The sequence below is a fragment of the Indicator indicator genome, chromosome 1 (genome assembly GCF_027791375.1).
Source record: "Indicator indicator isolate 239-I01 chromosome 1, UM_Iind_1.1, whole genome shotgun sequence".
NCBI lineage: Eukaryota > Metazoa > Chordata > Aves > Piciformes > Indicatoridae > Indicator > Indicator indicator.
Genome location: NC_072010.1, coordinates 123716949 through 123731711, shown reverse-complemented (window position 1 = coordinate 123731711; position 14763 = coordinate 123716949). Strand labels below are relative to the sequence as shown.

The following is a 14763-nucleotide window of genomic DNA, read 5'->3' as shown; positions in this document are numbered from 1 at the left end:
AAATATCTCACGTACCAGTTTCTGCCCACACGAGCTTGTTGTCTTTGTAATTACCTGCACAATTATTGAAATAAAAGTGAATAACCATATTATGAGAGTCTATTAGGCTGTCAGAAGTAGAAGTGACCTTGAACACAAGTTGAGTAGTGTTATGTGCCTGCAATGCATTTTCATGCAAGGAGAGTGCAGGCTGTTTGGATTTCAACAGGACTGCACAAATAGCAGTGTCAGGTATCTATGAAAAAAAAAAAAAAGACTTCACTGGAAAAAATAATACAACATTTTGTAGTAGAAAATATACAGTAAAGAAACAGTGTGACTGAGTCACTTCTGACTGAAATAATTTCACTACAGCTTTTATATTCATATGCAGATCTCACCATTAATAATTGACTACTAAATACTAGATCAAGCTTTCAGAGCAGGGAGAGGGGGCTTCCCCTTCCTGCTTTTTGTCTATATTTAAATTAAATTGGAAAACAGTGAATGCATTTCTCAGCTTTGTTTACTTATACAATCATCCAAATAGTATCCAAGATTTCACACACCTTCATGCTGTCTTTCCTACACTTAACCCATTCAGCTGGGCATGAATTTTAAATTAATAGTTTATTGTGAAGACTGAACAGTATTCATCCATCACTGAGCAAGACTACTTGAAAGTCCTATTTTCACACAGGACTCCCCTACATTGGTCAGTTTTAAGACTCAGCTTGACAGGGTGCTGGGCTATCTCATTAAACTACGCTATCACCTAGAACAGTTGGGTTAGATGATCCTTGGTGTCCCTTCCAATTTAGCATTCTGTGTTTCTGTGTGGTGTATATTCCCAGTTTTCTCCTCCAGGTCAGGAAAAAAATATCAGACACCTAGAAGCAGAATTTTGAGGAATATATCTGCTTGCAAAGAGAAGTCAGGTGTAAAAAGAAAACAAAAACTAAACCAAACCAACCAACCAACAAAAAAAAAAAAAAAACAAAAAAAAAAAAAAAACCAAAAAAAAAAAAAACCCAAAACAAACACAACCAACAAAAATACCCCCACAAACAACCCCCCAAAAAGCAAAGGCAGGTATATAAAGAAAGCTACATTTAGTTTTCTCTTATGACACTGTCCAGCAATATGGGACTATGTAGATGCCTTCACTGCAACAGAAATAACACCATGTAGTTAGCAGAGGGAATCAGGTGCTTTCCCTCCCCACCCTTCAAGTTTAAACTCAGAATACCTGGGGACCCTTACTTAATTTTTATTGTATTTTTTTTTTACTCCTGCTCTTTTCAAGGGCAAGTACATTACAGTCATAGCAGATTGTTATCACTCTAACACAGCTGCTTTCTGCAAATCTTGATTTGTGTGTGATATCAGTCTTTACATCATTGAAACTGACTGTCTTTGTAGCTGACCTTTGAACAAGTTTTGTTTACAATCATACAGAGTGTCTCTGTGTCCTTCACAGAATCACAGAATCAACCAGGTTGGAAGAGACCTCCAAGATCATCAAGTCCAACCAATCAATCACTAGGTCTTTCTTTAATAATTTCTGAATTTAGCAAGCACTGAACTAACATCTTCCTTATATTTCTCTTCAGAATGTCAAGATTTTCCTTATGAACAGTAACAGTCAGCTCAAAAGGTACAACTTCATATATGAAGTCAGTTCTCCACTGATGCATTTGTACTGAATCCTTCCATAACTTACCTTGTGACTCTGCCCTGTAAGATTGTTCTGCATTTATTTAGTTTGTTCCCATCTTTGTTACTAATATACTACTAGCAATTGAGATTTTCCTTATGTATCCTTTGAATCGTCTTAAAATTACATGATGAATTCTGTTCATTCCTGCCATTATACACTGCACACACCTTTTTGTGAACACACAAATGTATGTTAAATAATAGTCCTAGTATTAAAAAGAAATATTCATGCACAGGCATCAAAGTTTTGAACTGATTTACCACCAACCAAAAAAAGTATACTGTCCCACTGTTTGTGGGATTCGTCAAAGATTAGTAAAACTTACTTCATGGAGTCTGTAGCAAAAAGTGATAATTATCATATTTAGGTAATGCTAGATTTGTATCTCCTTGTGTTAAATGTGTCTCTTTACAAAAGTGTCATTATAAAATCTTTCATTGATACAAAGAGTTTAATGTATAGTAAAGAATATACCTGTAAGACAAAGTTGCTCCTACATTTAATTGTGAAAAGAATTTGCTTCTTACTAGGAGTTTTGTCAGAGAAAGCATCACTGAATATGCAACTGAAGATTAAATCCAGTAGATGGTCACTTAAATTCTAGAATTTTAGGGTTACCTCTTGTATTGGTTTTGTCTGGGATGGAGGTAATTTTCTTCAGTGCAGCCCACATGGTCCTGAGGTTTAGACTGCTGATCAAAACAGCATTGATAACACTGGGATGTTTTAGCTGTTGCTGAACAGTGTCTGCACAGTGCTGAGGCTTTCTCTTACTCACTCTGCCCCTCCCAGGCAGCAAGCTAGGGATGGGCAAGAATCTGGAAAGGGCCACAGTAAGGATAGCTGACATGAACAGAAAAAAGAGATGTTCTCAGCAAGGCGGCTAAGGGGGGGGCAGTTTTCCCAAAATTGCCATTGCTTGAGTACTGTCTGGGAATTAGTCTCCTGGTAGTGTGTGATTAATTTTGTATCATCTGCTTTCCCCCTTTTTCTTTCTCTCTCTTATTAAATTGTCTTTATTTCAACCCATGAGTTCTTTCACGTTTGCCTCTTCTGTTCTCTCCATCACACCAGGAGACATGGGAAGTGAGCAAACAGTTGTGTACTAACTCATCAGAGTTAATCCATCACACCTACGGAAACCATCCACTTCTAAAACGAGTCTTTGTTACTGGTGTGGGGTTGTCAATTGTTTAATGGGAGGACAGGTCAATTATTAAACATACCTCCTGCTGAAGTTCTTCCCATCGAGTATTGAACTTCTCAAGCTTCTCATTGATCAATTCGTCCAAGATTCCCCCATCAGTTAAAGTCTGAGCCAGTTCCCGAATCTGATTGCGATTATCCTCTGGATGTCTCATTAAACGTTCCAAAGACTGAAAGAGAGCCAAAAAGGTACTTTAGTTTCCTTCCTACAAACAAGATTCTACAAAGCAATTACAATTTGTCTTAAAATGGTGAGAAAATTCTCATTTCATGCACAATAAATGTAGAGAGAAAAGATTAGAATATCTGTGTCCCATATCTTGACAACAAATGTTCTGTGCTAGTTATTACTGAAAACAAAGATTTTTCTCAAAGCAGTAAATTGGGTGCTAGATTTTAACAACATGGACTATGTCCAATGGGTTCGATGCGAGTATTTGTGCACTCAAAAAGTTTGCTTCATTATCTGAATGGATGAAGTTTAATACCAAAATTGCATTATCAGTGCAATACTTTGCATTTTGATCTACTCAAAGCATTAATTTCTGCAAACGCAAAAGGTTTCACAAATTAAAATTAAGCAATAATAACAGAATTGCAGTGCCAGGATGAAAGATTGCTCTCTCTGAAGACTTCAACATTTTTTTGGCTGGCTTCAGTGAGGCCATGTGTTTTAAGATTATGTATTTTGTTGTCACCAAAAACTGCCCGCAAAGTTGGGTATAACACTTAATGACTGTTTCACTTGTGTGGATTCAAATTCAAAACCTCACATGTTGAACTAAGTGAGAACACAGGAATTTACAAATACTTTGCATCTCACTTGTGTGAAGTGTTTTTTCATAGTTGTTTGGGTTTTTTTTTTTTACTGCAAAGTGGTTTACATTTTATTAATCCATGTGATTTGGTGTTACTTAAGTCAGCACTTACATCTAGAGACTCAGAAATCTCTTCTGCACCTCCCTGGATATTTTCAGTTGCCTTCAGTTTCAGCTCAATCTCATTCAACCACTTATTCTCTGCATCCAAATACGACAATAACTCACGCCAACATGCCCATACCTCCTGATGGAGGGAACAAAGAAACAAACAAGGTTTTTGAGATAATACATGGAGACTGAAAGCTAGCTTTCAATTAAAACATTCAAAACATTGCATGCTTCATCCCCCAAACAACACGATTTTTATCTGATAGCTATAATGCCATATAGGTTTGTTGTTTTGTTTTGTGTTTTTTTTTGTTGTTTTGTTTTGTTTTGCTTTTGTTTTTTTTTTCTCCCCTCAGTATTTATATGTTCCAAACAAACATAATACATAACCAAAATATGTTGGTTAAACAGAGTAAAGCCACAGAGGATCACATGCAAAAGTGAGTGCTGCTGAAAAGCACAGTTTGAACCTTCTTTCAGTCTTCTTCATCTTGAATTATCCACTTCATATGCTCCTTTCTGTAAAATTTTCTTGTAATAAGATACAAATAAACAGAATGTTTAAAAACTAATGTTAGAAGTTTATGTCTTGCAAGATGTAGTTAGGTTGCTTATATATTCTGTATGTTAATTACTTAAAGCACAACTTCATAAAATATCTGAAAGCACAGCTTTCAAGAATTCTGACAGAGAAATTAATTCTAAACCAGATTTAGTATAATTTATAGACCATTCAACTGCTAGAGTATGGAACATAATGTGGAGGGAGGAAAAAAAAAAGGAAAAAATAATTAAAAAATTCTTATTCTCCTGAAATTAAACTATTGTCTAATATTTTATTTTGACTGTACCTGAAGATGCTTAAATAAACAAAGAAAAATGGCATTTTATACACAAGTAAAACATTGAATCACTCCATAAATCATGTTTCCATTATTTCTTTTTGTTAGATGTTGAAATAAATTTGTTGAGATGCTTTAGGTTATTTGGAGATCAATTCTTTCTGAGTGCAGTTTAAAGGAGATATAGATTATGATCTTTTACTACACACCTAATCTTCCACAGGGAAATTCAGAGGAGATAAATTTTATCCAGGTATATAACTGTCCTGTATGAAGTTAGCTATTGCAGATTAGTTCAGAACTGGGAAAAAATAATCATACCTAATTCACAGATTCAGCTTGGCAGCAGATCAATTTCTGACAGACCACCTGTCCAGTTTCAAGACCATTTAACCAAAATCCTTCACCATGGAAGAAAGAAATCTAGAGGAACTGGTCAAGACACTGTCACAGGGTTGTTACAGATGCCAGATGCTTGGCTTGGTATTGGGAGAACTCTGCACAGCCATTGCTGTCTCCCACCTAAGAGCCATGCCTGAGGTTCCTCTTTTAATATGATTCTTCAGCATATATAATTCTCATAAAGATTTAGGTATGTTACTCTTATCATATGATATTTCCTATATGGCTCATAATATGAGGACAGCCTTGGGCTACTCATGATCCCACATAATAATACATCTTTGCTTTCTATCTTATTTTTGCAGTTAGGGTTACAAATACAATGTCTGACAAGATACCCAACCTCCAAAGTTTTGCACTTTCCATTCAGTCTGCTGCAGAGTCGCTGGTAGCTGGTAATTAGAACATCAAGTTCCTTCTTCAAAGCCTCATGTGCTGCAGGTGGAGCCTTTGCTATAAAATTATTGACAGAATCTGTAATAAGCTTCACTTTCACTTCTTTCTGGTTGGCTTCCTCCTTCGCTCTCTGGAAAAGGAAAAAAAAAAAAGGAGAGAGAGGGGAAAAAAAAAGTAGTTGTAGTTCTGGTTTAAGAAGGAAACTTATTTTTAATAATTCTGTTTGAAATCTCTCTGTCAGAATTCTGTCACAGAGAAAAAACACAAACAAAACCCCAAAAGAGTAATTTAATTCCCAGACTTTCTGACATAATGCATGAATCCAAAACCATTTTTGCTTTTTTTTTTTTTTTTTTTTCCGATACACAATACTCAATGCAATCTAACATGTCACAACTATTTAGTTTTGTGGAGGACTCAGAAAAGCAAAACATTTCAGTATTTTATTTTATTCTTTCAAGAAATGCTCCAAATACCTCTGCCATAATATCTCATGAGCCACAAATCATGAAAAAACCCTGTTAATTGTATGATTAAAAGCAGCAAGACTGAAAAAAAAAATGCAAATATTTCTAATTTTCCTCTTATTAACCCTGTCAGTAACCTGCATTTAAAGGAAGTCTATTTTATTTTTTCTCAAGTGTATATTTCACACATTTATGAGAGTATTAACATTGATTTTATTCTCTCATTTTCACAGAAAAATCAGTGCCTTCACCACCAATGAACATCAACCTAACACGAAAAGAGACCCAAGTGAAAAGGGAGCATCCTCCTGGAGAGAATTTTCTGTCTTAGACCCAAGGCACAGAAATTTAACAAAGGACAGACACAAGAGCTAAACAGATCTGATGGACACAGGGAACCACAAATGGATGGTGAATTAAATCCAAGAGTTAACAAATCCAGTGTAACTGGAGAAAGCCAACCAGAGCCTGGGCTGCATCAAGAGAAGTGTGGCCAGCAGGTCAAGGGAGGTGATTCTCCCCCTCTACTCAGCTCTGGTGAGACCCCACCTGGAGTACTGCATCCAGTTCTGGAGCCCCTTTTACAAGAGGGATATGGACATGCTGGAACGTGTCCAGAGAAGGGCCACCAGGATGAGCAGAGGGCTGGAGCACCTCTCCTATGAGGAGAGACTGAAAGAGTTGGGGCAGTTCAGTCTGGAGAAGAGAAGGCTCCGAGGTGACCTTATTGTGGCTTTTCAATATCTGAAGGGGGCTACAAGAAAGCTGGGGAGGGACTTTTTAGGCTATCAGGTAGTGATAGGACTAGGGGGAATGGAATAAAGCTGGAAGTGGGGAGATTTAGGCTGGACGTGAGGAAGAAGTTCTTCCCCATGAGAGTGGTGAGAGCCTGGAATGGGTTGTCCAGGGAGGTGGTTGTGGCCCCATCCCTGGAGGTGTTTAAGACCAGGCTGGATGAGGCTCTGGCCAGCCTGATGTAGTGTGAGGTGTCCCTGCCCATGGCAGGGGGGTTGGAACTAGCTGATCCTTGTGGTCCCTTCCAACCCTGACTGATTCTATTATTCTATGATCTGGAAGCACCAACCTGCCACCTTTTCCCTGGTTTAGCTTATGTAACCACAACTGATCAATCCACTTCTCTTCCTCCATCTTTTGCTACTCTCCCCCTTGTTATGCCATCTCATTAATTACATATAAGATTGTCATACCTAGCATTGTTCTCTTTGAGTGCTTACAATGGGATAGTCTCTATGGCTCAAGTCACACTACTACTGGAAATATTCAAAGCTTGTTCTCTACACCTTTCTTTCTCTCTGAGTCTGAGAAGGGCCATGAACCAGAATAACTGGGATCAGGCTGCTATTGCCAGAGAAAGTTTACTAGGTGTTGTTGGCTTTCCTCTTCCCTAGCTGCACGAAGATATGGCTGCAGAATGAAAAAAGGGTATCTGGACCAGATTTTGTCTGTTGTGTGACAGGAGATATTCTTGCAAGCCTTCTGGGAAAAGATTATCAGGAGCAGGAGAAGTGATACACGACAAATAATCTGGTTATCTGCATAGGTTGAGGTGTCACAGTCTGGATATACCTGTACTGCAGCTCAGAGTGCAGAATATTCAGTAGGAAATCCATAATGCAGGTTGTGTCTAAAACTTTGCATTTTATCTATTTTATTGTGCAGTGCAATGTATAAATTTAAGTTTTGTTATTTAATTACTAAAAACAGAACTGTATCTCTACCCTATAAGTTTATTTTTTATTTTGTTGACAATAAGTCAAACTTCTGCCATGTATTTCCATGCATTCTGTATATTCTGACTGTCATGAATTCACTTCTGTATATTCTGACTGTCCTGAAGTCACTTCTGTCAATAAGGAGCTCATCATTTGCATGGTCAGATACTCTCACAAACTGGCAAAAGCCTGTGGACAGTGCAGAGCTTGAGAAGAAAGTGTTGGATAGACTGCTAAAGCCATATAACCCAACTTCCTGAATACCACAGGCCAAAAAAAAAAAATCAACTATGAAATAAAAATCAAGCCTGCATCCAGTGTTTGAGCAAAAGCATTCTTGAACATGTATCACAACTTAGTGCCTTTGTCCAAAGGCCATATTCATCCCACAGGAAAGAAACAACTAATGAGACAAAATATACCCTTCCTAAATGGCTATAATAAATAAACAATAAATCAGGCATACTTACTACATACCAACATGTGTTCTTAAATCCTAAATACAAAAATCCTGACTTCACTGTAATAGTTAACTGCTGCTAACACATGATTCTCAAGAATTAAACCTTAAGTAAAAGAATGTTGAAACTGTATCAAAATCAAGTATCCAATAAAGCAAAGAGAAAAAGAAAACAATGCTGTATTGTGAAAGCTTCCTACTACTTAAAAATTTAGGCTAACAAGCAGGTCTCAAAAGACAGCTTCCTAAAAGAGAGAGTAGATTTTGAAGGCTTCAAAAAGAACTTTGAACACAGCTTAAGGAATTAGTTCATCTTTTACCTTCAGTTCCTCAACAGCTTTCTGTAATTCATCGGGGGTTTTATACTCAAAATCTCTTTCCAGATATTCTTCCTCGGCTTGTGTTATCCATTCATGCATCTCTGATAAATCCTTTCTGAGACTCACAGTCTTATCCAAACCACCTTTTAATGCTGCCTTCTTAGCATAGGCCTTTAAGAAAGAAAAGATTACACGGTACTTGAAGCAAGGCTACTGTACAAACTTGACAATATTTTAGCCTGAAATGAAGCAAATTCAATCCTGTACTAATAGCATTGCTATAATTAAGCAGATGTTAACAAGTAATTAGATAGATACTAATAACAGATAACTGAAAATGTGTGCATGTATAGGCATCCTGAAAATTGCCTTTCCCTCAGCCACAGCACCAGAAGAGAGGATAATCTTCCAGCACTGAGAAAGAGTATTTGAATGCCAGTTGTTAGCTCTCACAGTCACATTAACTTCATGTACATCAACTCAAGCTGACTTTTCCAAATCCTTTCAGAAAATCCCTACAGGACAAACTTAAGTTTGTATTTATTACTTCTGTGTTTTATAGCTTCTACCATGGTAGAAATGCTCACAGAGAGGCAACAATTCGTGCTGTTTATTGAATGGAACTATTGCAGTAAGATTTTCAGGGAAGTCAGGAGAAAACTGCAACAAACTTCTAAAATCACAAGGCATTACTTGAAATTTCTGTGAAACAAGTGCAAAGGCATCCAACTTATTAATATTACAAAAAGAAGCAACTAGGTATCTCTGCCCATGGCAGGGGGTTGGAACTGGATGATCTTTGGGGTCCCTTTTAACCCTGACAATTCTATGATTCTGTGAAATAAAAACTCCACATCAGTTGAAGGAGAAAGACAACAGAACTGGATCAATAAAATACAGATTTGAAGGATCAACTTTTTTGATAACTGTGTCCATCAAAAAATATTCAGAGGTTATTTATCACATGTAAAGTGAAGAATAATAATTTTAGGAAACATTGGACCATCCTGAAAGGTAATAGTTTTACTGTTATATAAATATATCTTTTAAAAGGTAGCCAACAGAAGCAGCAAGTGAAAAAAAAAAGTAAAAGTAAAGACTTTTTTTTCAAATTGTCATAAAGAATGGGAATCCAAATTCCATCAATTAAACAATAGCAATTTTTAGCTTGCTTAATCTGTTAAAGTACTTATTAAGAATGTCTTAAAATGAAAGAAGTGACCTTTCCTTTTGTGCCCCATTCTCCCAGATTCTCAGTGTGATCATTGGAGACTGCAATTTACACACATGCATTTGTGCATGTACTCTTAATTCCAAGTTATTGAATTCTGAACTCTTCACTGATTTAGTGCCTTACTTCATCTGGAGTAATGGCATGTGAGTACAATGACACCAAAGAAAATGTAGCACTAAATATAGAACTTTATTTTTTGGCAAAACACCTCTATAGCACTTTCAGAAAGTTAGTTTTGCATGAGCCATAAATTACATTGCTGTTAAGATCTGAGATATCAGTATATAACTTTGTTAAAAAAAATAATAAGATATTGTATCATAATATAAAGAAAACTACATATATTGCTACGTGTTAAATAACATTTCTAAAATAGAAGTTTAATTAACTTGAACCGAATATGACTAAATTTAGCTTCTTATGTACTGGATATGCACAGGACAAATTCTATCAAAGTGAAACCTGATTATTAATTTAAAATGAACCAGTCACAGTGGGAGTTTTGATACCTGCTGGCAGATATGTTCCCATTGAACACCAAGGTCCTTTAATTCTCTCTCTATTCTGGAAGCAAATTCTGGCTCTGCTTCACTTTTCATTTTCTTCCCAACCTCATTAACGCTGTTCAAACTGGGCTGGATTGTCTGGATATCATTTACTAAAGCCTTAAAAAAAAAAAAAAAAAAAGGCAGAATATTAGACAAGCAGCATTTTCACAAATTTTCAGCAGTGCTATCCCTATGAAAATGTGTGTACACGAGATTCTGACATGTCTTTGGTACAGATCTCCAGTGAAATGAGCACAATTAACAGACTTAACTATGAAAAGAAATCAAACAGATATGAACAGCTGTAATGTGGTAAGCTATGCTGTATCAGATAAAGTTCATTTCCAAAATGTATATTATGTAAGCTACAAATGTTATTTATACACTCTCTCTGTATATATATATATATATATATATGCACATATAGAATGTTATACTACATTAATCTATTTCATTGCCTAGATCTTTTGTTCTCACTTGTGACAGAGGTTCCCATCATAATGTTGGGAAATTATTCATGAAGCCATCTTTTTAACTGCAGCAGCATTACCCATGGGTTGGTAATTCACTTGGTAACTCCCTTAAAATGATCTCAGTGGTGATACTCTGTGGTTATGTCTATTTATTAGAATTTTGTGGTTGAAAATTACTTAAGCCCTGACACAGTCTAAATGGGCACTTCCAATTTTATTTCCTAAGTCCTTCATCAGAGCTGCAGATGTTACTTGGGCTTCCTACACAGTGGAAAAAGCTGGAGATGCAAACACATAAAAGGTGTTGAAGATTTTGGTATCTTTATTATATACTTGACAGTAATGGATAATATTTGTTCAAATTATTCATAACACCAGGTGATAGATTCTAAAGGAGTTACAGGTGATTTAGTACTCTGTAGAAGTAATACTTGTCCTACTTTTTTTTATTATTTGTAATTAAGGGATAAGACAGAAAGTCTGAAGAGCTCACAGTTTTGTAAGATCAATATGTATGTTTCATAATATTTACACATCCTGCCAGAACATTTAGAGAACTTGTAAATTCCACTGAACATATAGACAGGGACTATCATGGATTACAAGATTCACTGCACTTACACACTCTGTTGGGACAGGCAGAAGAATTTGTAAACCCTGTGATGGAAGTATCAATACTTCACGATGCTTTAAAACTCTGTTGGGACAAAATCCTGGAACTTGTATGTTTTGTGGAAAAAAAAAGGATATAACTCACAATACCTGCAAGGTCTTTCGGTACAGTCAGAAAAAAACACTTGTAAATCATGTGTGAATAAGATACAGAAAAAGATCCTCTGACACAGATTTTATAGCTTACAAGAAATAAACATGCAATGTTTGTAAACTCAAAGTAAATAAAAAGTTCTCTTATGAGAACTAAGTTCTAAACTAAAGTTCTCTTATGAGGCTACTAAATTATTATTTGCTTCAAGTACCTTCTTTGATGTTTTGCTCCTGCTATTCATATGTAACAATACAGTCTATGCCTCTTCCCTGTATTAAAGAATTTTGTTTTGTTTTGAATCTTTTTTTAACAGAATTTTCCTTCAAACCCAGGAAATGCAGGAGGTTCAAATACACTGCAGAGGACAACCCCCTTATAAAAAGAATTTTTTTTTTAGGAACAGTAATCATTTTTGTAATTTCTGTATAAGCTAGGCTCATAGAGAAGGATCAAATAATTGTCAAGCAGGCAGGCAATACTCACTGTACATTGCTCAAGTTGCTTCTCCAGTGCTTCTGAATCACCAAGGGCAGGCCACTCTTCCTTCAGAAAAACATCCACTTCAGCCATCCATTTCTTCAGTGTTTTAATGTCATTCTGTTTATTAAAAAGACATTTTATTGCATCACACAGAACCTGACTGACAGCAGTGTAATTGATCCTGGCACTATGGCTAAAACTCATCACAATGTAATTTCAAGATTGTTGAACTGCCTGAAAATACAAGCAGGGCAAACAAGAAAAACTATTTTTATCTAGACTGTCATCAGCTCTTTAGGCTGCACTCTGACCATTTCTCCCAAAGCTTAATGTGTCGACAAGCAGGCAATTTTCTGGCTCTCAAGTTTATGCCTTCCAGACATCAGATGTGTTTAGGTGCTGCATGCATGCTTATTGGTTGCTTGTATGGTTCAGACTATTCATAGATGGCAGTTAATTCAGGCTCACCTATGAAATGCTCCTGTGCTTCAATATAAATTTCAGGCTCCTTTTGGAAGCTGCATGCTCTATTGCTTATTTCTCTAGCATAACACAACACTGCAAAATTCCCTCACCACTCAGAATGAAAAGATATTTTCTAACTGAAATAGTCATTGAAACATTCACTTCAGAAACTAAAAATCATATAATGACTCAATGAGTCATTTCAGAGACTGACTCTCAGTTACTGTTTCTAGCACTAGAATATTTGCAACCATTAGGCTGCTTTCCATAGTCTTTAATTAACCCTTGCAATTAATATAAAAAAGCTTAACCTCAAATGCTTGAGAAGAAGGAATGCTACCAGTCCCAGGCAATATTCCATAGTTAATCTAATACCTTGAAATGTGGGATAAGTTTGTTGTTTGTTTGTTTTTAATGCCACTTATAGGTACTCTAAAATACCAAAGTTAGGTGAAAATATTAAAATAAAAATCAGAAATGGCAAAAATTTGAGAGGCAAATTATAAAGCATTTTTTCATCAACAGGCAAATCCATGTTGATATTATATGCTGAATGAAAAGTTGAATTATAGCACAAAAGGGCATTTCATTAGAAGAGAGACTGTCCCCTAAAATGTGCACAAAAATGCCTTAACACCTACTGTGAGCTAAATAACCAAAGGGAGCATTTCCCTAATGTACTTGATATGTGTAATAACAATAGGGTACCATGGAAAATGAACTGAATTAATAAAACCAATCAGTACTTCAGAATGGTAATTAAAAACATTGAAGTGTCTAGTGTGCATTCCCTTATCAGACAGTAAAAATAGTTCAGAGTCATATTTCACAATGAAACTTTAATACCTTTACAAGAATACTTTAAGTATAATTCATTAATGTTGCAAAATATAGATCTGATGGAATTTACTTAAAAAGAGATCTGTCTCCAGATACCAAAGAGGATCAAATGTCTGACTTGCATTTTGCATCAGACTCTAAATGTGTTTTATTTATTGACATTGATTTAATTGTACCCCATGTTGGTGCAATCCATAAATTGTAACAGCTAAAACTATTTTCTGGAAGAGAAGTCATTCAAGGATCTGAAAACAGAATGACTTTTATGTTAACTGTACTACAGTGACTTCAGCAATAAATATGAAGTCCGAGGCTTGTATGCAACCATAGTTCACATAATAATGCTTTAAAAATGTATGTTCTACAGAGTATGATCAGGACCTTCTTTTAAGAGTAGTGACAGAACCTCTAAACTGCTGTCTACAAAATTCAGGTGGGAAAAAAAATCAACCCCCAAAAAGATAAAGGTTGTTATTACTCAAGCAAAGTGTATTGCTCTGTTCTGTGCAGTTACAAGTATTTCATGACACTAGTGACAAAATCACTTTCCAGTTTTCCCATCTACATTGAGTTTATGTGGCAAGATTTTGGTAGCAGGGGCAACCTCTGCGAGGAGAGGCCACGTGCTGCTTTGTGCTGGGAGTATCCAGTTCTAGCTGCTCCAGTGGACCAACTACAGGACACTACAGGATGCCTCTGTGATGATACAGTTAATAAAGGAAAAAAATGCCAGACAGGCAGAGGAGAAGAGGGCTAAAAAAAAAAAAACAAGTGAGAAATATTCCTGCAGCCACCAAGGTGAGTGAAGGAGGGGAGAGAGAAGGTACTCCAACTACAGATGCAGAGATTCCACTGCAGCCTGTGGTGAAGACCATGGTGATAGCTTGTCTCCCTGTAGTCCACAAAGATCCATGATGGAGCAGATATTTACTCTACAGCTAGTGAAGGACCCCAAACTTGAGCACTTGGATGTGCCCTAAAGGAAGCTGAAGCTCTTGGATATTCCCACACAGGCACAGACCACAGACATTTCCTGAAGCACTACAGCCCATGGCAAGGACCTCATGAGAGAGCTGGGGAAAAGAGTGAGGAGCAAGGAGCCACAGAGAGCAGCTGGGATGTTGGGCTGCTGGCCAAGGTTATACCACTATACCATTAGACTTGATTTCATGGCCAGCTTCAATCATCAAATACATAGCTGTGGAGTCAAAGTTAAATTTTGACCAATGCCACATTTCAGCAGCTACATTAATAATGGTACTGGTAAAATGTCTCCCCCTTTTTGGTCCATTTTGCTTATCTAAAAACTGATGAAGAGTAACAAATTAATTAGTACTTCTCTCAAAAGTTTTTCTTTCCTCTACAAAAGCAGAAGTATAACAATATTTTGACAGAAAATCTATTCCTGCTCGAGCAAGTTTATTGACCTAAGCTGAAACTAACAATTACAGTTCTCATGCTATTGTATCATAATTCACAACACAGCACTCATTCTGTGTGATG

At 36.4% G+C, this 14763-nt stretch overlaps 1 protein-coding gene across 1 annotated transcript in view; it reads right to left on the bottom strand.

Annotated features, from left to right (window-relative positions):
• DMD (dystrophin) overlaps positions 1-14763 on the bottom strand; it is an 851798-nt gene that overhangs the window by 687220 nt on the left and 149815 nt on the right. Inside the window, exons 19-24 of the mRNA XM_054391265.1 lie at positions 11959-12072; positions 10198-10353; positions 8455-8625; positions 5422-5604; positions 3836-3970; positions 2926-3075 (exon numbers count right to left, since the gene is read on the bottom strand). Of these exons, the coding sequence (XP_054247240.1) occupies positions 2926-3075; positions 3836-3970; positions 5422-5604; positions 8455-8625; positions 10198-10353; positions 11959-12072 (909 nt within the window). The remainder of the gene's footprint in view (positions 1-2925; positions 3076-3835; positions 3971-5421; positions 5605-8454; positions 8626-10197; positions 10354-11958; positions 12073-14763) is intronic.